The 25036-nt window shown below is 34.5% G+C and overlaps 1 protein-coding gene across 1 annotated transcript in view; it reads right to left on the minus strand.

Annotated features, from left to right (window-relative positions):
• The window catches only part of ERBB4 (erb-b2 receptor tyrosine kinase 4), a 1186765-nt gene that overhangs the window by 221445 nt on the left and 940284 nt on the right, over window positions 1–25036 (minus strand). Inside the window, exon 19 of the mRNA XM_015110887.3 lies at window positions 21738–21836. Within this exon, the coding sequence (XP_014966373.3) occupies window positions 21738–21836 (99 nt within the window). The remainder of the gene's footprint in view (window positions 1–21737; window positions 21837–25036) is intronic.

A 25036-nucleotide genomic window follows, 5' to 3' on the forward strand; every position in this document is an offset into this window, starting at 1 on the left:
ACAATGGCCACCATAAATAAATATTTCTGTAGCTATTAATAATAAGGTCGGCAGTACTACTCCCAACCTCTATCCTTAGCCAAATTAGATTGCACGTAGTATTTCCTATACAACTTCTCTTGTATTTAAATCAAAAAGGATAACCTTTAACTGACTATTCCCAATATTTTAAAATTTTAACTTATGAGAAAAATCAAAGAAGAATTTCATTTTTTTTTTTTTTTTTTTTTTTTTTTTTTTTAGCAGCAGCAAGATTTGTTGCAAAGAGTGAAAGAACAAAGCTTCCACAGCGTGCAAGGGGACCCAAGCAGGTTGCCCGAATTTCACTTTTAACTGCAATCTAGTGGGTATTTTCTTAGATATTTTTCCCAGCAGTGACTACCTTAAGTAAAGTTATAAACTACCACTTCTCAATATGGGTGCTTCTTGTCCTTCTTGTTTCCATGTGAGGATGACAAGATCATATGCTTAAGGAGCCTGTAGCTCTCAATAAGCAATCATTGATTGTTCAAAGAATGTCTAGAGCTATTCATTATAAGGGACGCTTTCTACAATAGAATGAGATTATTGAATGGCTGAAATTAGAAGGTACTTATTCTTTCATTTTACCTTCACAAAACCCAAGAGGAAAAACAAAACAAAACAAGGTCAGAAGGAGCTCTCCTAGGATTTTTCAATTTCATTTCCTTATGGTTCTTCCAGTTAACTGTTAAGTACATGTATTTTCTCTGCTCTTTCCCAAAATCCTGCTAAAAAAAGAGTGAAGGTTTTAAAGTAGTAAAAGGATACAAATACAGAAACGAAGAGAATGGGATAACAGCAAGTGAAAAAATGACTATAGATTTCAGAAAAATAAGAAATGGAGATAGCAAAATGAGAAAAGCAAAAAGCCAAATGCCTACAAAGAGGGATGCCAACAATACAAAAGCCATTCCCATCACAAAAAAATAGGAAAAGGTATAAAAACTAAGAAATTTAGTAGCATAGATGGTGAAGTTGAAAGGTAGGACTGAAAACAAGAATAACAATTAAAATCCTTATAAATTGTTATTAAACTCTCTAAATATCTCTTTATTCAGAGTACCAGGTGTCCCAGGTGACTAACTCCATTCTGGCAAGAAACTACAAATTTTTAAATGAAGAAACTGAGCCAAAAAAGCACTACATTTGGGGACACCACACACAGTGGAAAATGGGGAAGGGGAGGCTAACTGTAAAAATAACTTTTGTTTGTTTGTTTGTTTGTTTGAATGTCTACAAGGTGAGCCAAACTACTTGCAATCATCTGTAAAAATGCTGGCAGCCAGATATGTAATTTAGCAGCATACAAACTGAGAGATTTCTTTCTGGAAAGAGAGAAATCTTTTGAGTTAACTAAGGTGGGTAACTCAAACAAATGGTCACATTCCTGCTCACAGTAAAGGTCAAATCAACTGATATTTGTGCAAAAACTTTAGCTCTAAAAACAGACCTGATTTAAACAAACAGAAAGAAAAGAACCCTGAGGGAGGAGACAATGCAGGGACTTGAAAATAACATTTAAGAAATTAGCATCCTAAAATAGATGAAAAAAATACATTGTATTTATCAAGCAAGAATCATGCATTTAAAGAAAAGTGATGACACGAGAAATGGTTTTAGAAATTGAAAGTATCATATATGGTATTATCATATACAACAACTGAGAAGGAAAAGTCAAGAAAATTCTCAGAAAAAGAAAAAACATAAACCTGGGAAATCTGAGAAAACATGCTAGAAAATTAGAGGAACCATTTAGAAGGTCCAGCATATAATTAATAAGAATTCTAGAAAAAGGAACAAAAAAAGTATGATAAATATTGTCAAAGATGCCATGGGATTGGGGGTGGAGGTGGGAATCCCCAAACTGAAAAACATAAGTTTCCAGATTCAAAGCATCCCTCAAGAGCTCAGAACAATGAATGGAGAAAAATAAAATTAAAACAAAAAAAGCCCTAACTTTCATTACTTGGAAATTTTGGAAATACCAGACAAGAGAAAAGATTCCCAAATATTGCCAAAAGAAAGACAAAAATTTGGCATCAAAATGGCACTGGACTGTAATAACAGCAATACTGGAAGCTAGAATAAACTGGAAAATATTTGCAAAATATTGAGGGAAAAGAACTATCAACTGAATTTCATACCCAGGCAAACTATCAAACAAGTAGGGGATGTATAAAATGTATTTTTGAATGTGTCAATTCTGAAAGAAGACAGAAAAACAGGAAAGATGGGAAGACAGGAAAGAAGGGAGCTGGGACGGAGGGAGGCAGAAGAAAATAAATATTACCATGTATAGGAAATAAATATTATATAATAGGAAAGTATTAGGGGGTAATATGATTGTGTCAATTATTAATTCATTACCTCTCAACTATAAATGTACCTTTCAAGGTATCCTCTGTGATAAATAACTGAATTCTTTTAAACATATCTTCTTTAAAGAGGGCATGATGTTCAGATTTTAGGCAGCAGTCTCTGGAGTGATACTGCAGGAAGAAGAGGCTTCCTGCAATTTCTGGCACAGGGGTCGGAGTGGAGTAGGCAGGTGTTGGGTGTAGAGGGGTGGTCGGCAGTTTGAATGTGAGAACACTTGGTACAGCCCATCCTAGTCACAGGCCCAGGACCTGATTGGTCCTCTCTGACCTTAATGTCTTGGCCTGATGATAACCTTTCCATGGTTCTTTGACATGAAAACCAGAGATTTACACGACCTGTCTGCTCTACAGGCCTCCTTCCAGTGCAGGTGCCTGGACTGTGTCAGCAAGCCCTCATGCCATCTGCACTCAGTGGCCTGCTTTGCTTGGGCTCTACCAGCAAGCCCCCTCACAATTAAGCACCCACTCCTGCACAGCAGCAGTTGCTGATCACTTGTTCCCCAGCCTGCAATCCAGAGGATGCTTACTGTTTGTTCAAAAACCCCAGAACAACTCCAACCTGGCGAAACCAGTCAACTTTTCTCCTACTCCATGGCCAAAACACAACTCAAACAAAGTATGGACCCCTTCGAGTTGACCTTTCTTAGGTACCCTCCCTCACCCTCCGGGTACCATATAAAGTATCCTTACATATTACAGTTACTCTTGCCATGTTTCATGATTATTCATATTAAATTTTCCCCTCTTTAACCCATAGTATGGATTGGATTCTATCTCCTGATTGGGCACAGACTACTACAGATAGACTTTCAGTAAAATGAAATACTAAACTAAGAAGGAGGAAGATATGGTATCCCAAAACTAAAAGGATCTAATTCAGCTGAGAAGCAAAGGGGGATTCTGAATGACGAGAAAGAGAGCGCCTAGAATTACAGCTGGGTCAATGACCTAGATATTACCTGTCTAGATTGTAGCATGAGAGTGGAATTCTTAACAAAGGATTTCTCTGGCCAGGTGCAGTGGCTCATGCCTGTAATCCCAGCACTTTGGGAGGCTGAGGCGGGTGGATCACAAGGTCAAGAGATCAAGACCATTCTGGCCATCCAACATGGTGAAACTCCATCTCTACTAAAAATACAAACATTAGCTGGGCATAGTGGTGCACGCTTGTAGTCCCAGCTACTTGGGAGGCTGAGGCTGGAGAATCGCTTGAACCCGGGAGGAGGAGGTTGCAGTGAGCCAAGATCTTGACACTGCACTCCAGCCCAGGCAACAGAGCGATAAGAAAGGAAAAGAAAAGAGTAACTGATAGATTTCCTGTAAGTATCTGACATTGGGGAAAAGAGAATTCTAGTCACATGCTTTGGAAGAATTAGATATAGGGATATAGAACATAAAGGAAAAAGGTCTTAATTAAATGATTACCAACAGTGAACAACACCTACATAGTAATCATACTGAAAAAAAAATCATCCATTACAATAGGTGACTAAGAAAAAAATATACATAAGAGACAAATGAGGCAACGTAGCTTGAAATAAACATTTCTTTTGGTCTCTGGTTGGACTTGAAGCATTAATTAGGTTTTTAGCAGTTACCAGGTTGCCTCTCAAGTTCCTCCCTACTCCTTTTATTCATTTTGGTCTTCACTCAATGTACATGACAAAATTCCTGGACCATGAGCAGTCATTTTGAAAAATGGGATTATACCCTCTTCATTTGATCCAGGGATGGGCACAATCCCAAAAGAGGCCAATGAGAATTGTTTTCCTAAACTCTGCTTCCTTGACTAGGGGTTAATGGAGGTACTTCACACAAGCTGGGCAGAAGCTGAGATACACGAGGTCTCTACAGATGCTTACAGTGTTAAATTTCTAGATCCAGGTCATTCCTGAGGCACAGTTGTATTCCTGCTATTTGGGTTCCACCAGCTTTCCATGAATTGTTCAAGTGGGCATATTTAATTTACTTTCTTTTGATTGAACTATTATAGGATACCACATTTCTAAAGAAATTATTTCTAATCTCTCAAAATATTCATTAGTTTATATCATTTTCTGTTTTTTTCCTTGACACACTGCAGATTGAGTCTTGTAGTCTAACATATAGGTCAACTGATGTTGCAATGGCAGATTAAAAATGCCAGTTATCAAGGATGAAACGTAAGTACATTATTACATTCTGTAAGGTGTTTTTGGTGCAATTAACACCCTGAGAGAAAGAAACATGATTTGAGATTCAGCTTATATAAGCATAGTGGGTCGTGAGATTTCTCCACATCTTGATTGAGCTTCTACCAATTTTTGCATTTGTTTCCTGTTTCTTTAAATGGTGAAACTGATTTTGTTCTTACTTACATTTAAATTTCACCTTGAAATTATGCCACAGTTACCTATCAAATACTGACATATTCCTAAATTTAAAAACTTGAGAAGGAAAAACCCAAATGATAAATATCACTTAGTAATCCTCCAAGGCCCCTTGTCCCTGAATACTTTATGCTCGAATGCTGATTTGTAAGTCAAATAGTTAAGGTGTATGCCAGGGTTCATAGTCAGTCTTATCAACCTCATAGCACAGAGACCTTGTAATGTAATATCTCATCACCAAAACGACAGTTAGATTACCTAGGATCATGCTTCAAAAAATGTCTTAGCTGGCAAATACATATTTTTGAACAGATTGTTTGGTTGACTTAAATATCAGAACTGTCTTTCATCAAGTCTTGATTGACCGATTGTTAACCTTGAACCAACACTGCCTTGTTTTGAATGCATTTCATTTAAGGTGATGAAAATAAAACCCTGTACTATTAACAGAAATATCTTAAAACCTTCATTTACTATCCACAAAATAACAATTTGGCATATATATAACCTTTTAGAAATCGAAACATCCTGTATCTATTTGAATTGCTTATGTGAAAAAAAGACAGGCAGAGAAAATTCCTAAATAATAGGAAGTTCTTAAATATAGGCTTTCATTTTCTTTTTATAAAAAGTTGGCATTAATTATGTGAGTCTTTCTGCTAACTTATAGTTTAAAACTGGATGACGGTCTTCATTGCTTTATTACCATGATGAATGGAAGAAAACGTATTCAACACACTTGGATCACAGTTAACAGACTACAGAAATTGTTTCTCTTTTTGTTCCTCTGATATTGCTTTATGAAGTTCAAGCTAATCAAAATCTAAATCTAAGAGGGAGAAAATAATTTGTTGATTAGAAATGGCCAATGATGCCTAAGCCCTGTAATGAGATGAATACTAAATCCACCAGAGGACCATTCTGAATGCTATTTTTACTCATTCTAGGAAATGGTTATTGTTAAACTTTTGGAAAGAAGACTATAGAAAGATGCTTGGAGATGAGGGTCTCTTGAGACTTATCAGTAATTTCAGATGGACCATATTAGGAAAAAAACAAGAGTTCTCACCCACTGTGCATCTCATTGCAACATACGCCCTGCTGCAGTCCTAATCTGAAGTCAACCAAAGTCTTGGTTACGTCCTAGAATTTATTTATCCCTAAGAGAGCTTACAGACATCGAAACCGAGTTCACCACATCCAGTTTATTCCCAGTTCAAAAGTGTGTCATCCTGAAGGGAGCATTACTCAAAAGATGATAGTAAATAAATAGAGGCTATTTTCCCATAATATCCTGAGTTATATCACATGTAATTTAACAGATAACATGCATTTTCATACTATAGCTATTAAGTCATTATTATGTTTATCAGAACATGCCAGAAGTATAAAAATAGTATTTTATATTTATAGAACACAGCATAGATAACAAGAATCATTTTTTTAACATCCTAAACAACCTAGGAGCAGTTACTTACTAATTTGTCTTTGAAAATCAGATTTGCTGGGCTCCCATTGAGCTCCCAACTTGTAGGTGGCAGGAGAGTTTAGACCAAGATCTTTTATAGCAAGACTCTAAATTCAGTATTTCTTTTACCTAAGAGGTCTCCTAATTCGTATTTATAACATTCTCTTTAAAATATTAAAATTGAAACATAGAACTGCCCACTTGAAAAAATTTTACTGAATTCACCCGGAAGTTTAAATTAACTAACTTTTAGACACAGATGATGGTAAATTTATCTGTATAATAGACAAAATATTAAATAAAAGAATGATAATCTAATGTAACAATTCTGTTTATTTCAGAAGCAGTGGAAAGACTTTATGCCTCATTAAGGAAAGTTTTTTGCTCCATTTTCAGTTAGAAAACTCTGCTGGCAGAATTATATTTGAGCTATTTCTAAATATTTCATTCTCATTTGTAAATGGGAATGTTATTTCCTTAACAGTTACACATGCCCATGAAATACATAGAGATTTCCTGTACATAAAAAAGATTATACTAAAGAGAGGTAGATATTGTAAGAGAAAATAATCAATGGGGAAATAAAGGAATGTGGATTTGAAAAAAATTCTTTTTTTATACAGGCTCTTACTTTAAATGACAATTGAATTACCAAGTAGAGGAGTTGGTTTCTCTCTAATAAACCTATTGATATTATTTACAGATATCAAAAGTATAAAGATACATAAAAAATGTTGCTATGGTTATTATATGTGAGATAATTGTATGTACAAGTGAAAGGAATAACAGAACATTTTACAAATATATTCATACCCATAAACCCAATAAAATCAGAGAATTCATAAATTTACTTTTTAAAGATCAACATTATATGAAAAACTAGAGAATATTGTATTTTGAAAAGCTATTCTGCAAAAGAATAAAATGTGTTTTCTTTCATAAGAGTATAATAACACATTAAGCAAGTGAGTGTTGCACATTTTGAAATAAATTGATTTTAAAGGCACGTGGTGCATTGTTTTAATCACAAGAGGAAAAACCTTTTCTGATATTATACTCAAACCCCTTGTGTAGTGTTTGCAAGTCTCCCAAAAAGCTTACACAAGTTTCCTATGGTTAATTTTCCACATGCTTGCTAGAGCTGATAATTTTTAATTTACTGGTCAGATCTACTCATTATTTGTATGCATTATACTAGACATATTCCTGATTCACCAAAATTCTTCATAGGGATAGACAGAAATTATAGTGAATACAGTTGAGATCAAGTGGGCCCTTACATCTTAATTATAAATTGTTTAAAAAAATAAGAAAAATGAAAAAATAACTGGCTCCCTTGGCTATTTTCTTACCGGGACACAAATGAAAAAGGGAAATTTATTTCTGACCATAAATCCCAAATGTTTTATTTTCATTTTCCCCACGTTAACTTTCTCAACAAGCTAAGCAGCATTTTTGCTATTATTAGCTTCTGGTCCAATATTAGCTGACCAGTATCCGTCAAACTTCTCAGTTCAATGAGCTCAGGGACTCCCAAAGAACTCCATGTATGCAGACTTCTACTTACAGCTTCTAATTATTTTCTAACAGATAATGGAACATTTAAGTTCAGAGAGGTTATATTGCATTTGTAAGTGGATCAAAACCCTAGATAAAGTTGCAGCAGCAAAGATCACTGTAGAAAACCCTAAGCTTTTTAGTTTTGAGATCCAGGACCCTCACTGATTACTTATTCGTCTGTGACGAACTGGTCTCTTAATTGTAATACCTCAGAGGTGCTCATTTTTCTTCTAGTCACACTATGCCATGCTATACATAAACTGTAAGCAACAGGCACCAAAAAGATGGTCTCTCAGGAGATGCAATAGCATTTTTTGGGGAAAAAAACAAACTTTATATGTAGTATACATGGAATACTATAATTATTTTAATAGACTCAAATAAGTGTAGATTGTATGATAATCACTTCATGAAAAGTGTTAATGATTAAAACATTTATGCAATATTCATAAAAACGTTTTTGCATCAGAATTTTTGTTTGTTTGTTTTTTGAGACAGGGTCTCACTCAGTCCCCCAGGCTGGAGTGTAGTGGTGCGATCTCTGCTCACTGTTGTCTTGACCTCCAGGGTTCAACCAATCTACCCACCTAACAAGCTGGGCCTATAGGCATAAGCCACCATGCTCAGGCTCCAGAATCTCTCTCTTTTTTTTTTTTTTTAATAAATTCAGAGGATTTGTGTGTGTATGTGTGTTTTAAGAAAGTTATACACAGTTTGATATTCTAATCTGAGAGTAAGAGTAACATAAAATGTCATATGGAGCAATAAGAAGAAGAAAATGATGAGGCCATCAACTGAGCTTTGAAGGGTAAGAATACCTCTTGAACAAAGCTTGATTTCCATCAATGCAGCGGGCAGCTGAAGGAAATCAGAAGAAAAAACTCAGAAGAAAAAAACTCTTGACTAAACTGTCATAGGTATTGTTACATGTGGTCCACCTGCCTCTCATTTAATGTGATATTTTGGAGGAGGCAGAGTAATGGTATGAGAAGCCAGTTGACTTTGGAGTTAGGGAGCTTTCAGTTCAAATCCAGGCTCTGTCTTCCCTTATTGGCTTTGAAATGAGAACAATGATTTAAATACTATCTGTAAGCTTCATTCTCCTCACAAAATAGACATATTAATATCGATTCGTAGGCATTCTTGTAGCCCAATATAGATACAAAGAATCATTTAATTCTTTATAATTTATAATTTTGATCTTAATGTTACATGTGGTTCTAGAAAATCGTCAGAAAATATTTCTGCTATTGATAGTGGATTCATGGTGGATAATGGAACCAAGGAATGCCAGGCTGATCCTTTTTCACCCTGGCTTTGGTGTGCAATTGAGTTAAAATTTTTTCTACACTCCATTTACTTATTGTACAGATTAGCTCTTGTAATTAGAAAAGAGGAGGGAGGATATTAGTGCAAAAAGAACCATACCTAAATTAATCCTTGTTTACATAATATATTCAGTTAATCTAGATGGGAATCAGTCCACATGTGATCCAGGTTTACTGACTCCTGCTACTGAATGTGGAATCACATTCTAAACATTAAGAAGACCTCTAGCAATCTGGGGTCATCTCTAACCCTCTACTTGAGAGGACACTTTTACTATGACCATCGCTAAGAGTGATGATGGTATGAAGACCATACACCAAAATGAAGGCCTCAACAGCAGCCCCAGAAGCAAAGGTTTTTCTCTGACCTTCTCTGTCCTCTCGTCGCTCAGTCCCATTCTCTGCAAAGGCAAGCCATAGAACCTAAAATCCCTCTTCCCCCAGACAGGGCATACAAACGAGAACCCCTTTTTGTGAAAGCCAGCCATCAGACCTGAAAATGTTCTATGTAAAAGCTGGCCATAAAAGAATTATCTGACCTACCTGTTTGACTGTAGGTCATAAGACCTCCATTCCAGAGAGGGCCCTGCCCCACACCCAGTAGGAAAGAATGCATGCTCAGAGAAATCGACAAGAATTTAGACAGATAGGCCTTGCTGGGTGTCTCCACTCAATTAACATTAGATCACACTCTTTCTGACCAATCATGCTTCCTATATCTGTCTATACTTTTTTGAACCTAAGCATAAAAATAGACAATTTTTGCTAAAATTTTAAGGAAATGGACAATTTCCCCCCAAAATGTAAAAATAAAGTCTTTCATTTATGCATTTCTATTTAGAAATAGGATCTTGCTCTGTCACCCAGACTAGAATGCTGTACCAGGATCCTAGCTCATTTCAATCTTGAACTGCTGCACTCAACCTCCCACACTAGCTAGGACTACACGTGTAGGACAACCATGCCTGGTAGAGATGGGGTCTTTCTACCTTTCCTCCTATTAATTTGCATCATGTCAGTGAATTTTTAAGGAACCTTTAGGAAGCCAAGGGCCTTGGCCCCTACACTGACAAAGTTCCTGTCCATGACTTCTTTGGACATAACCAGGTAAATAAAAGCAGACCTATTGTTCATTTGTTTAGTTTCTGTCAGTCTATGGTTTGGAAACTGTAGACATAAACCTCTGACTGATACAACAGTGTTGTTAAGTAAAATGAGGAATTCTCTTGATTATTTTGAGGAAATGATCATAAAATTTTTTTAAAGATATTCTTGTAATCACTTTTGTAATCCCATTTTTAGCAATGCCAGCCATGTGATCATTCTAATAAGTGATTACCGAATAGTACCACTAAACTTTAAAAAAAAGATGAAGAGTATTTTTATCTTTTATCCACATACCATACATATGTAAAGATACGTATGTGTCTTTTTATTAGATTTTTAGATGTGTCTTTTTATTAGATTTATTAGATTTTATTAGATACATATGTACCTATTGCAATTATCACAGGATAGTAAACCTTTTTTCCCTTAACCAAATTACTGCCCTATGAGTAACTAATTACTTCATGCCATACAATGCAAACCAGGACTTTATGCAGATAGTCCCTTCCTCCTGCAGGAAGAGTATTTTGTATTCTTAACTCTGGAAACAGATCATTAACAAAACCATTGAGGTCTGACATATTGAAAATTGCTGATAGTTTGGAAATTCTATTTTCTGGTGTTTGCTTGTCCTTTCGGCAAAAGATTTCTACCTGCATTTTATGAACAGTTGAGTATTAGAAACTGTTCCTCCTAGTGATACAGTCAAACTGAGTGGGGATTTTTCATAAGTCATAATAACTATCGGTTGCTGTTCAGATTGGAATAAGAAACTGCACATGATTAGTTTAATTCTCTTTCAGCTCTATGTGGCATTGTAACACATCCTTTAGTCACGTACGAAATTCACAAACTGTAGTTCAGAGAGGTGGAGAATACCCACAATATGGAAAATGATGTCTTCAACAGACAACGGATTTCCATTTACTAAATGCAAATATTGGTACAGCAGACTATGTGCTCTTGAGAAATGTCCTTTCACTCACACAAATTCAAGAAATGCTTTGGAGAAACAGGCAGACAAAAAGTTAATTAAGTTACATGTGGAGGCTTACAAGGAGCAACCTGTATTGGATCTGGATAGTCTCTTTTAGGTACTTCAATGGAGAAATTAAGCCTGTTGGAATGCAAAACTTGTCAAGTACTTTGTGTTAGTATCCCCTAAGGCAGTATTTAGAGCTGAAGTTTTAGGATCACTACTAAATTCAGTTAACTCTTACTGGAAATGCTTGCAGTCTACTGAGGGACTAAGTGGCTAAATTGGCTGGACTTCCTGGGTCAATAGGGTCTTCCCTATGGGGACATTCCCCTAAGCCAAAATGAGTCACAGCTGCAAGCTAAGGGATTGAAATGTCAATCAATCATATAGGGAGTTTAAGCTCTAGCTGCAGCCTGATGTTTTTAACCAATCAGGCCTGCCCACCCACAGGCACATGGAAAATAAGCTAATTCTGTAAGAAAGAAAAAGGAAAAGGGGAGGGGTCATAAGGGGATATAAGCATAAGACACCCAAGCCAGAAAGGCAACCCTTCTGGGTCCCAAGTAAAGCATGGAAGCTTTACTTTTGCTTTCGCTTTAATAAGTCTTGCTGCCGCACACTCTGATTCTGCGCATTTCTCTAATCCAGCTGTAACACTCGCTGCTGCTGTCCACGGCTTCATTCCTTGAAACCCGTGAGACCATGAACCCTTTGATCAAGAAAAACCTTCTATTGCAAGAAGACTTCTCATCTCACAACTACTTTTATTTCTTTATTTTTGCCAAAATCTGTGATAAAATTAACTTTATTTTTCTTTTCATCCTTATATTCTTACTCTTACTGAACAGAAAATAAATAGACAGAAAAACAAAGAGAAGAGACCTTGATAACACATTATAGTTGGAGAAGCAAACAGTATCCAAATTTACTACACAAGTCATCAAGAACTCAGGAGTAAGAAGCTAAAAATGAAACCTAATACTACCCTCCCATATATAATGGAAACACTAACAGGCAAGCACTCAAAAGATTCCTTTAAAACAGGTTCCCCTAATAGGAACTAAAGAAAGTTATTGGCCTATTGCATGCATAGGAGAAAATCCTCCAAGGGTCTTCCTCCTCAAAGGGTTTTCAGAGGGTACATGAATACCAAGTCAAAATGGAAGGTCTATCTCTCTGTGACTCGTTTGGCACTCCAGATTCAAGACAGATCTTAAATTGAGTTTGTAGAAGTGAATCAGATATGAGGAATATGAATACCTAAGAAAAATGATCCCAAGTAAAACATGCCAAATAAAGATAGAATAATTGGGAAAAATACCACAGAAATTAATTAGTCTGGTATAGAGAGGGTGTAAAGGAGGAATAACGTCTTTAAAAAATAGGAAAAAAAAGTCAATTCGGACCATTAACCAAAGTAGTTATTCTGTCTCCTAACTAGGTGCGTATATTGTACTTGCTCGTAGATACACAGTGATGGAGTCAGCAGACATAGTCACTCTCATTAAGGATCTTGTAGTCCAGTGGTGGAGAGTGGAATTCTACAATAAAAACTAGGATAAATAATATTAATAAATAATAACATTAAAATTTCTGAGTACTATTAGTAAGTTATAATTTTCGAAATTAGGAGAGGGCTCTTTGAGAAAGTACACTTATGCTGAGAAAATAAGGATAACGAGGAATTCATTAGGTATGATGGGAAGATGAACACTCCAGGTGAAGGCACTGACTGGCTTGGCTTATAAAGAGAGTGGAAAGAAAGTCAGTGAAGAGAAAGACTACTGGAAAAGAAATCAGGAGCTCTGTAAGCTAAGAATCTGATATTTTACTTTAGTAAAGCCACTAAAAGTCTCATGCAGAGGACCTGCACAATTCAAGCTTTGTATTAAAAAGTAGGAAGATTTGGAAGCTAGTCTCAGAACTTAAGCTGAAGAAGTTGAGGGCTTGGATTAAGATGATGGCAAAAGAGTATAAAAAGAAGAGAAAATTGTCCACATGTGTTTTTGGCACAGAATCAAAGCATTTACTCTTAAATTGGAGGTAGGTGGTTTGTGGGGTTATGATATTCAAGGATAAATTTCAAATTTCTGATAGGGACAATAGGGTGGATACAGATACAAAATATTTAAATGGGTGAAACTGAAGGCAGAAGAGATTGAGAAGAGAGGATGAAGAGATCTATTCAGGGTATACTAAACTCGAAATGTCTCTGAGATTTCCATGTGGCAATATTAAGAATGAAGATAAGGTCAGATTCATAAAACAGACTAGAGATGGAATTTGGTAATCTGGTGAGATGATCTAGGAAAAATTTACAGATTGAAAAGAAGTCTAGGACTTTGCATTGATATATTTCAATATTTCTGATGTTTCTTACTGCCTTGCATTATTTTAAGAAGCAGGAAAGTTGAGGATTTTTCATAAGAACATGGTTACAATGATGGTCCATGAATCTAAGTGGGCTGCAGAGAGATGTGAGATGGGAAGCCCTGAGGGATCATGAGACAAAGGAAAGTCAGCGAAAGGAAAATGAACTAGAAAGGCAGGAGAATGTAGCTGAAGACTGACATATTTGAAATAGTAATTTCTAATGTGAGGCTTCTGCTGATTGCTTACTAGTTCTATACAGCTAACAGGACATGAACAAGAGCCAATGAAATTAACTACAACAGAAATTATTTATCTTAACTACTAGGAATTTTTTTTTCTTCTTAGTAGACCTTTGAAAGTTCTGTTTCTACTAGTATTTATAGATTCTTTTTCCAAAAATACTTTTTTTTTTTTTTTTTTTTTTTTTTGAGATGGAGTCTCGCTCTGTGGCCCAGGCTGGAATGCAGTGGGGCAATCTTGGCTCACTGCAAGCTCCGCCTCCCAGGTTCATGCCATTCTCCTGCCTCAGCCTCCCGAGTCGCTGGGACTACAGGTGCCTGCCACAACACCTGGCTAATTTTTTGTATTTTTAGTAGAGACGGGGTTTCACCATGTTAGCCAGGATGGTCTCGATCTCTTGACCTTGTGATCTGCCCACCTCGGCCTCTCAAAGTGCTGGGATTACAGGCATAAGCCACATCGCCTGGCTACTGTTCTATTTTTTTTAAAGCAAAGTTAATTTCCAGAACTTTAAAAAATTACTTTAACTATATTTTTTCTTGAGGGAAACAGGATTGATTAGCTGACTTTTCAAGATCATGCCAAAATATACTTTACTTTGACATATAAGCCACATATATATGACATGTAATTCCATCACAAAATGAAATTCTGCACTTGTTTCACCTCTGAAATAGATTAATTGTATTCATAAATGCAAATAGACAAAACCTAAGGTCAGAAAATAAATTAGATTAAGTAATATGAATTTTTGAATACCCACTATTATCCCTGGATGCAAGGATGGTTCAACATACGCAAATCAATAAATGTGGTATATAATATCAACAGAATGAAGAATAAAAACCATATGATCCTTTCAATTTATGCTAAAAAAGCTTTTAATAAATATGTCATCTCTTCATGATAGAAGCCCTCAAAAAACTAGGGATAGAAAAAAATATGCCTCAACATAAGAAAAGCCATATATGACAGACTCACAGCTAGTATCATACTGAATGAAGAAAAACTGAAAGCCTTTCCTCTAAGATCTGGAATGCAAAAAGGGTATCCACTGTCACCACTGTTATTCAACATACAACTGGAAGTCCTTGCTGGAGCAACCAGACAAGAAAAATATATAAAGGGCATCCAAATTAGAAAAGAAGTCAAATTTTCCTTGTTTGCAGATAATATGATCTTATGTCTGGAAAAACCTAAAGACTCCACAATAAAACAATTAGAACTTATAAACAAATTCAGTAAAGTTGCAAGATACAAAATTGACATACAAAAATCAGTAGCATTTCTATATGCCAACAACGAACAATCTGAAAAAGAAATCAGAAAAGTATTCCAATTTATACTAGCCACAGATGAAATTAAACACCTAGGAATTAACTTAAACAAACAAGTACAGATCTCTATAATGAAAACTATAAAACACTGATGCAATAAATTGAAGAGGATATCAAAAATGGAAAGACATTCCATGTTCATGAGTAGAAAGAATCAATATTGATAAAATGTCCATACTAGCCAAAGCAATCTACAGATTCAATGCAATGCCTATAAAAATATATACAAATACCAATGATATTCTTTATAGAAATAGAAAAAAAATCCTAAAATTTATACGGAACCATAAAATACTAGAATAGCCAAATCTATCCTAAGCAGAAAGAACAAAACTGGAGGAATCATATTATTTGACTTCAAATTATACTACACAGCTATAGTAACCAAAACAGCATGGTAATCTCACAAAATCAGATACATAGACCAATGGAACAGAACAGAGAACCCAGAAACAAATCCACGCAACTACAATGAACTCATTTTTGACAAAGGTGCCAAGAATGTACATTGGGAAAAAGACAGTTCAATAATGGTGCTGGAAAAAGGTATCCATATGAAGAAGAACGAAACTAGACCCCCATCTCTCACCACATAAAAAATCAAATGAAAATGGATTAAAGACTTTAATCCAAGACCTCAAACTATGAAACTACTACTACAAGAAAACATGGGGGGAAATCTTCAGGATATTGATCTAGGCAAAGATTTCTCAAGCAATACCCCACAAGCACAGGCGACCAAAGCAAAAAATGAATAAATGAGATCAAATCAAGTTAAAAGCCTTCTGCACAGCAAAGGATACAATTAACAAAGTTAAGAGACAACCTACAAAATGGGAGAAAATATTTGCAAACTAGCCATCTGACAAGGGTTTAATAACCAGAATATATAAGGAGCTCAAACAATTCTAGAGGAAAAAAAATCTAATAATCTGATCAAAATGTGATCAGAGGTCTTGAATAGGCATTTCTCATAGGAAGACATATAAATGTCAAATAGGCATATGAAAAGATGCTCAATATCACTGATCATCAGCGAAACGCAAATCAAAACTACGATGAGGTATCTCACCCCAGTTAAAATGGCTTAATACTTACATCCAAGACAGGCAACAATAAATGCTGGCAAGAATGTGAGGAAAAGGGAACCCTCATATACTGTTGGTGGGAATGTATATTGGTATAAGCACTATGGAGAACGCTTTGGAGGTTCCTCAAAAAACTAAAAATTGAGCTACCGTATGATACAGCAATTCCACTGCTGGGTATATACACAAAAGAAAGGAGATCAGTATATCAAAGAGATATCTGTACTCCTATGATTGTTGCAGCACTACTTACAATAGGTTAGATTTGGAAGCAACCTAAGTGTCCATCAACAGATGTAGGAATAAAGAAAATATGGTACAAATACACAGGGGAGCATTATTCAGCCACAGAAAAAGAATGCAATCAAGTCATTTGCAAAGCTTGGATAGAAATGGAAATCATTATGTTAAGTGAAATTAGCAAGGCAGAGAAAGACCAACATCACCCGTTCTCATTTATTTGTGGGATCTAAAACCCAAAACAATTGAACTCATGAAGATAGAGAGTAGAAGTATGGTTACCAGAGGCTGGGAAAGGTAGTAGGGGCTGGGAATGGTTAATGGGTACCAAAAAAAAAAAAAAAGAAAGAATGAATAAGACCTACTATTTGATAGCACATGAGGTTACTATAGTCAATAATAACTTAATTGTAAATTTTAAAATAACAATGAGTGTGATTGGGTTGTTTGTAACTCAAAGGATAAATGCTCGAAGGAATAGATACTCCACTCTTGATGATGTGCTTATTTCACATTGCATGCCTGTATCAAAACTTCTCATGTACCCCATAAACATATACACCTTCTGTGTACCCACAAACATTAAGAATAAAAAAATCCACTATTAGTATGACACAGAATATAGCTAAGAATTACTATGTGAAGTCATATACATGAAATTTTATAATGTGAAAATGTTATAGAACAAAATATCTTTTTAAATAATTTTATTAGCCTGTTATACTTTAAGAAAAAATGTAAGCTACTCATAAATTATATTCATTTCACCCCATTAATATGATATCAATTAGATTTGAAATAATTTCCATCAAGATACTGAATATCAAATGGAAATATGGAGAAGAGAAACATAGACAATTCACATAAACATTTCTTCAGAAAATGGGAAAACAGTAGTTCTGTAAGATAAATAAAAGTTCCTATGGTATATATAGAAAAAAACAAGCTATTCTTTTAATAAGAATATTACTATTTACATAATAAAGTCAGGTGACTTAAAACACGTTTCCTTGCAGTATCTCACTGTGGTAAATTTGGTGTGGAAACGTTGAAATGATAGCCAAAAAAATCATGCAAATACAAAGCCATGACTGTTGATCAGTCACTAGAATTTAGAATAATTACAGAATTTCTTTCATTTTTTTTAAGAAAGCAAGTATTTTAGATAAAACATTTAAAAACGAAGTCAACTGATATTAGGTTTAAATACTGGGGAAAAATATAGAGTGATGGGAACTCAGAAAAAGTGAACAGTCTGTCTGATTTTATGAGATGGTGGTGCCCAATTTTAAGAATCTTGTTCAATAGCACCATTTCTTATGTATGTGTTCTGCACTATTTTGTGGATTAAAAAAAGAAAACAAAAAACAACAAAAAAAAGCCTACATTTTCCCTATGAAATGGTTCTATTTGAAACAAGAACTAGGAGCATGTGTAAATGCAGGTATTCTTATGAAGGTGGGCCTTTAGAGTCATTTTCTTAATGTTGTTCAACGTGATCTTTCTTTACGGGAATGAAGAGTGTACTGGCCATTCACTAGCAGTGTGTTATTATTGTCATTATGAATCCATTAGACATATTCAGGTGAGCAGAGTAACAGCCCTGGGTGACCAAACTCTCCTTCTCTTGCTTTTAGTGTAGCATTTAATTGAACACAAACTGCCCCTTATTTATTTTTTTTTGCCTGTGGTAAAAATTCTAAGAAAATATAAAAGCCCTTTCCTTTATCCTTGAATATCAATGGAAATTTCATTGTGGTGATAAATTTTGAGTATTAAGTTGTTACATTTGTGTTATTTTTATAATAACCAGTAAAGCACAGCTCTATATGATAAATATAGTAGTGGTTATTGAATCTAGAATATTCTATTTCAAACCTAGCGTGGAGAAAAGGGAGTCTAATGATTAATAAGATTGTGCAATTTCCATTGTCTTTGAAAGTTTTTTTTCCCCTGAAGAATTGTACAAACAAGCATACAAATACAAATATGCACATACACTAGTTTGCAAAAACGTGGTTGCAGCAGTTCTTATTTAGCTTGAAAGTTATCCTTGGAACACTCTACCGTAGTGTTATACCAGATGACCCCCACCCACCTTTCTTTGCTTGACAGCTTTCTCTTTCCACTGAGCCTATTTTGCCATTGTTGGCTGGAAGGATATGTAGGGGGTGAAGTGTGGCTCTTTCCCAGCAGCTCTACACCTTCAGCTCCCTTAACCCTTGAGTGGGATAATTCTGAGGTGTATGTCCTACACTGGCTGCCAGAGTCTCTCCAGTGAAAAGAAGCTCCAGTCTCTTACAATGGCAGCTAGCTTTATTAGTTCCCCTGTCTTATTTCTAAACTCTCCTACTGATGAGTCCTTCACCACCAAAATAAATGACTTTCACTCATATTCTTATTTCAGGGGTAGCTTCTGCATCTGTAAGAACCCAAACTAAAACAAGCTAAACTTCCTACTTTTTACCAAGTAACTCTGGAAGAGTTATAATTTCAACTCAATCCTTAGATTCACATTACAAATCATTTTTCTTGTACCTACTTCCTTTTTTTGTGGTTTGCTATTCAAATACTTTTATAATGATCTACACACATAACCAATGAGCTAAAAACGTAAGTATCAAATATAGGCTTATGTTTATGTTAAAATTACAGCAGCCTACATTAGATATTAAATTCACCATTGATGTTGTCAGTTAAACTGCATTTTAATCATTGTGATGCCATCCTTCTAATGTTTTGAAAGAAGTCTCCAAAATAGTAGGACAAGTTTCTGCCTGGTACTTATAAAACTCTGCTGACAGCTGTTCATCAATCTGTTAATCTTCTAGCATCTATCCACAAGTAGAAAAGGCACAGTCAAAATATTTTCCTTAATTTTTTTTTTTAACTTTTAAAAAGAACAGATTCTTCTGAATCTGTTGGTTACCAAATCCATCAACCATCTAGGAAAATGTCTCCTTTCATGGCTCAATCAGAGCCTCATCTAAAATTCAGCAGAAATCTAAGACTTCAGACTGCCATCTCCACTCTTGTTTCCACAGGAATATATGTCAGATCAAGAAAAAAAAAATTGATGGGGTTAGGAGCTTTCAAATAATCATTCAAAATCATGATGAGGATTTTAGAGCTTTTTTCTTAGGTGTGATTATTTTGTAGCCTCTTAACCCCCTTTTGCCAGTCTGTTTCCATGGAAATATGACAAAAATGGCTGTTCAAGCCTCCAGCAGAGATTATTAGCATTCTTGTGAATTTCAGCTTTGGCTGTAGTCTTGGCTGGACAAGATTTTTTTCTACCAGTTTTACAAATTAACCTATACTGTTTTTACTCATTGTAATTTTCCTTTATAACTTCCACTTTTGAAAAAATTTCCCTTCACAAATGTATAGCTATGATCAAGATCAAATTGAATAATTGGCACATCACTGAAAAAGGCTTCAGTTTTAAATTGTAACATATGATCCAGGACATGTAGCTGTGGCGTGTCAGAATCTTCAGAGAACTGAAGAAAGAAACAATATTTAGTTCTTGGCCTCATTGTTATATAGATGCTGGTAGATATGCAACAAGGTGATATTTAAAATATTTAGCAACTGGTAAGGCATGAAACCAACCAATCTGAAAAGCTGGTTTGTACCAGCTGATTATCAACCTACTATATGAGAACCAATAATAAGTTAAGCTGAAAGCAGTTTTCTATAAAGTAGTTAGCATTATACACAAATAAATTATTCAAGGTCAAAGACAGCTCCTGTAAAACTTGTAAAGGAGCTTACAAGAGAAACCAGATAGAGATATGTAGCAATCTATCTTTTTAAAAAAATCAAAGTGCATATGCTTGCATCATCTTTCATATGAAGGTCATTTGAAAATAAAAATCATTCTTATTACTCAAGACATTATGCTAAAAGATAGAGAAAGAACATATATGGTCTTTGATAGAATCCCTGGCAAGATGTCTTGTATTGAATGTGAAAAAATAACAGCATGATACATATATAATTTTATTCAATCCTACTCTCTGAAATTTGCTGAACAGTTCAAATCTACAATTTTTGCTAGGGGAAATCTTAAAGTTCTGATTGACCTTATAAAGTACTTTTTTTATTCTTTAGAGGTCTGTTATTATTCTATAGTTCGAGTTTTTTAACCCATAGAGTCTTTTCTTCTGAATTTGAATTGAAAAAATAAATGTCAAGTGGTAATTACCTGACTCAGGTAGGTTATTAATTTAAATTTAACAGAGACTAACTTGCTATAGAAACTAATCTTGATTGGTGTTTTCAGCTAAATAGATCATAACCATAATAAAATAAAGCAGTATGGTTAATTTTTCAAATGATCAATTTTAGCCCCTGCTTTCCCCTTAGGCAACATCTGGCCTGAAGCTTATTTGTGTAAATAAAAAGTTTTATTGGAACACAGTCACACCCATTTGCATTAGTTTTTGTTGTTTGGTTTCGCTTTAATTATCTATGGCTGCTTTCCCACCAAAAAGGGCAGAGTTGAGTTGCTGCCACCGAGAACACATAGCATGTAAAAGCCTGACTATAATCCAGCCTTATAAAAAAAGTTTACTGATTCCCTACCCAAGCTGGCTTCCTGAACTGAAAGTCTAGACCTGCCATTTTCTAACTTTGTAACCTTGGGGTAACCTTGGGTTAACCCCAGGTTCTTGGTCTGTCATATTTTGAGGAATAAATAAGTTATTATTTGTGAGTTATTTGTAACAGTGTTTGGCACTTAGTAAATGCTTTGTAAATATTAGTGACTTATTACCACCACCACATAGTCTTTCTAATATTGTTCAGTGCAACTAATTTTAAGAAATATACTCATGAGTTTTGGTTATTTAATACAATTGACTATTTTTGGTTGCTAAATATCTTTTCAGTTGAAATTATGTATTGCTCTCACTTGAGAGCTATTTGGTTATATTTAACAAGAAAATATAAGAACATTACATGTCTGAATCAACGTGGTAGATAATTCACCTTGGGGATTGTAAATATCTTCAAACTCTAAAGGCAAGTTCTAGTGAACTATCTAGGCAGATAGTTGTGAAGCAGAAGTGATCTAAAAAGTATAATACAATGTGAAGTGGTCTTAGAAATGTCTTTAATTATAAGATTATAACATTTCCATAGGAGAAATTTGTAAGTTGTGGAGTTTTGGTTTTACTTTGCTTTAATTAAGCAGGCTATTTGATAATGGAGAAAAATGTGATTGCCTGGGTGTCTGTACTTACATCCATGAACTCCACATTTGCCTTGGGACCAGTTGTCTCATTAAGAATCTTAATAGCCACAGGAATCTTCACAGTTTCTCCTTCAGGTACCCAAATGCCCTTTGGGAAAAAAAATTCACATTAAATATGACATCTCAACCTATTAAGTTCTTACAATATAACTTACAAGTTTGAAATTATAACATTCAATCAACAAACATTTATTTACCACTTGTTACATGTTACAAGTTACTCTGCAACTTTGTTGTCTGCTTTCATTATGTGAAGATGACACTCATATATATAATTACATATATAGAATATATATATATATCCTGCTCTCAAGATGTTTACACTACTGTCAAATTCTACTTGTGTGCATGAAAAAGGCTTTGAATAGTGAAGACAGCATGGAAATAGGATAGCAAAAGAATATCTTATTTGGATGATATCATCGACTTTTTGAGATGGTTGCTCTACTTTTTTGAATCTCAGTTGTATCATCTGTAATTTAGAAGACTGGGCTAAGTAATGCTAGAAGTTCTTTTCAGGTTGAATATTATCTAAATATTCAGCAGCAAGAAAAACAATTTAAAAAGCATATTCTCATGTTCTTCAAGTTCAAACTGATTTAAGAATTAATTTTCAAAAATGAATGGATTTAGTTTTCAAAGGCAAGTGCTAGGGGATATTGAGCACAGATTAATTTGTCTACATTATTAAAGCATGTGTATACGTGTGTGTGTGAAGGATTTGTATTATTTCGGAAGAAATATAAAATATTTATATTGGCTATTGTTAATTCTCTTTTCCTATCAAAATATAATTATAATATCTGAACAGGATCTATCCCTTGGGAAAGTATAAAGTTGGTAGAGTTTGAGTGAAATACAACATTAAGTTAAATAATAGCATTTCTGGGTAAAATGAATTATAACATTTGAATGAGGACAATGATTTTGATAAGACATACAAAGATGCACAGGTTGTACAAAAATGCATTTTAAAAGGTGTATTTTCCCAAATCAATGCAAAAGCAAATATGAGATAATGAGGACAAAAACCAAAAAATCTCAAATTTTAGCTTCTTAGCCCTGACATCAGAAAATATTTCTTATAAGACTTTTAACATTAAAATGAAAGAATGAAAAATAATAGTTTGTTATTCCTGAACAAAACATCTTTACTTCCATGTCTTTCTTAATATCAGCTGGTTATAGTCATAAAGAAAAAAATTCAAAATTTTTTCACTTTGAACTTTTATGCTACAACATATGTATTTGTGTTACTCAAAGTTACAGTATCATCAGGAGGCATGAACACAAGAATTATTTTAAAACATAGTAACAATAATAAAGAAAATAAAAGACTTTAACTTTTAGAAAGTAGTTGTATTCTTCCTAGGCAGAATGAATAGGGAAATCCATGTGTCAAATGCAAAATAATAAGCCAAGTTCCTTGCATAAAATTAAAATAAAATAAAGCAGAAACAGAAAAAAGAAAAAAAGCCCAGTACTCATAGGCTGCATTTTCTCACTGATGTTATCTAAGGTGGAGAACAGGCTTATTATTCATTATTCAGTAGAATAACCACAGAGAAGGTTACTTTATAAAGACATGGCATCAATATTAAAGTATCCCTAAAGTGTACTTTTACAATAATATAGACCAGGCACGGTGGCTCATCCCTGTAATCCCCCTACTTCGGGAGACTGAGGCAGGAGGGTCTCTTGAGCCCAGGAGTTCAAGACCAGCATGGGCAACATAGAGAGATGCCAACTCTACCAAAAATTAAAAAAAAAAAATGAACCAAGTAGCTCATGCCACATGCCTGTGGTCCCAGCTACTCAGGAGGCTGAAGTGGGAGAATGGTTTGAGCCCAGGAGATTGAGGCTAGGGTGAATTGTGATTACACCACTGCCATCCACCCTGGCCTACAGAGCAAGACCCTGTCTCAAGAATAAATAAATAAACAAATAAATAAATAAATAAATAAAATAAGAATATAAAGTCAATGTAAAGTATTTTATATTGCTTTGTAAAATAAACATTTATTTAAATTATTCATTATTTCACTATTTCATTATTCATTCATTATTTCACTATTTTCTGGGACCAACTAGTTAAAAATTTTACTATTTGATACCCATGATATTGGACCTAATCTTTATACTTAAACAGAGAATATTTCTAACTAGGAGAAAAAAATAATCAAATAATTGGTTAAGCCAATTTGCATTTCTATGGTCAAGAATAATCCTTTATAGTTTAAGACAGTATGTCTTCATAACAATTGATCTATTGATTAAAACTTAAGAGTCAACCATAGACACTTCAGGCATATAATTCAAAAAAACTGATGAAATGTCCAGTAAACTTTCACTACAAGTAATTTCAATTAATGTAAAACACTCATGCACAATAGACAAATAAATGCTCTTAATACAAGTTAATAAAGGTTTATTATTAAATGTTTAAATCAGTAACATTTTTCTCTGCTGAGGACATTAGATAGTGTTTAGTCTTGAGTTATAGGGTACCCAAGGTTTAAAATAAAATTTAATTTGCAGACTACATTATCTTTAAAAATATAGGAGTGATTATATTCTAGGAACAATCCAAGATTGAGCTATCTTAAAAATGGAAGTATGTTACAATAAATTTAAATTTGGCCATTTATCTGTATCTTTTTTCTCCCTATTTCTGTTTTTCATTAACACATACATTTACCCACTTACTTTAAATTTTGTCAATGCCACATGCAGAATCGGTAACAGGCCAACATTTAAAGGCAGGAAGCCCTAATATTTTTCTACTGACTTGTCTATGTTTCAGCACAGAAACCTTCAGTTACATCTGTGAATATGGAGAACTGTACCATTTACTAGATAATTCAGGTGGGGAAAAATCCTGCAACCAATCATTAGAATAGGGGTTTATGGCACAGCTATATGATCCAGAATGATTGCCAATATGGATCCAATTCACAGCAGTACTTTCAATTTGTCAATTTAAACAATCAAGACTGCAATTTAGGACTTTACATTTATTATCCATATAATTTGTTGATATCATTTTATTGTAGAAATGAGTACAGATTAAAATTATTAAAGACGTAAATACAATTGCAGTAACTAGATACAAATTTTAAGGGTATAAAATGATACAGTCTGCGTCTGGCTTTTTCTAGCATAATGCAAATTGAGAAACAGAAAAATTTGTGTTTCTTTGAACATACATCAAATCTGAAGATTAGAAAAGGCATCAAGTCAGTCTAGAACAGTGCCTATGCAAAGTAGGTGCTCAAACTTATTGCAAGT

The sequence above is a fragment of the Macaca mulatta genome, chromosome 12, assembly GCF_049350105.2.
Source record: "Macaca mulatta isolate MMU2019108-1 chromosome 12, T2T-MMU8v2.0, whole genome shotgun sequence".
Taxonomy (NCBI): Eukaryota; Metazoa; Chordata; class Mammalia; order Primates; family Cercopithecidae; genus Macaca; species Macaca mulatta.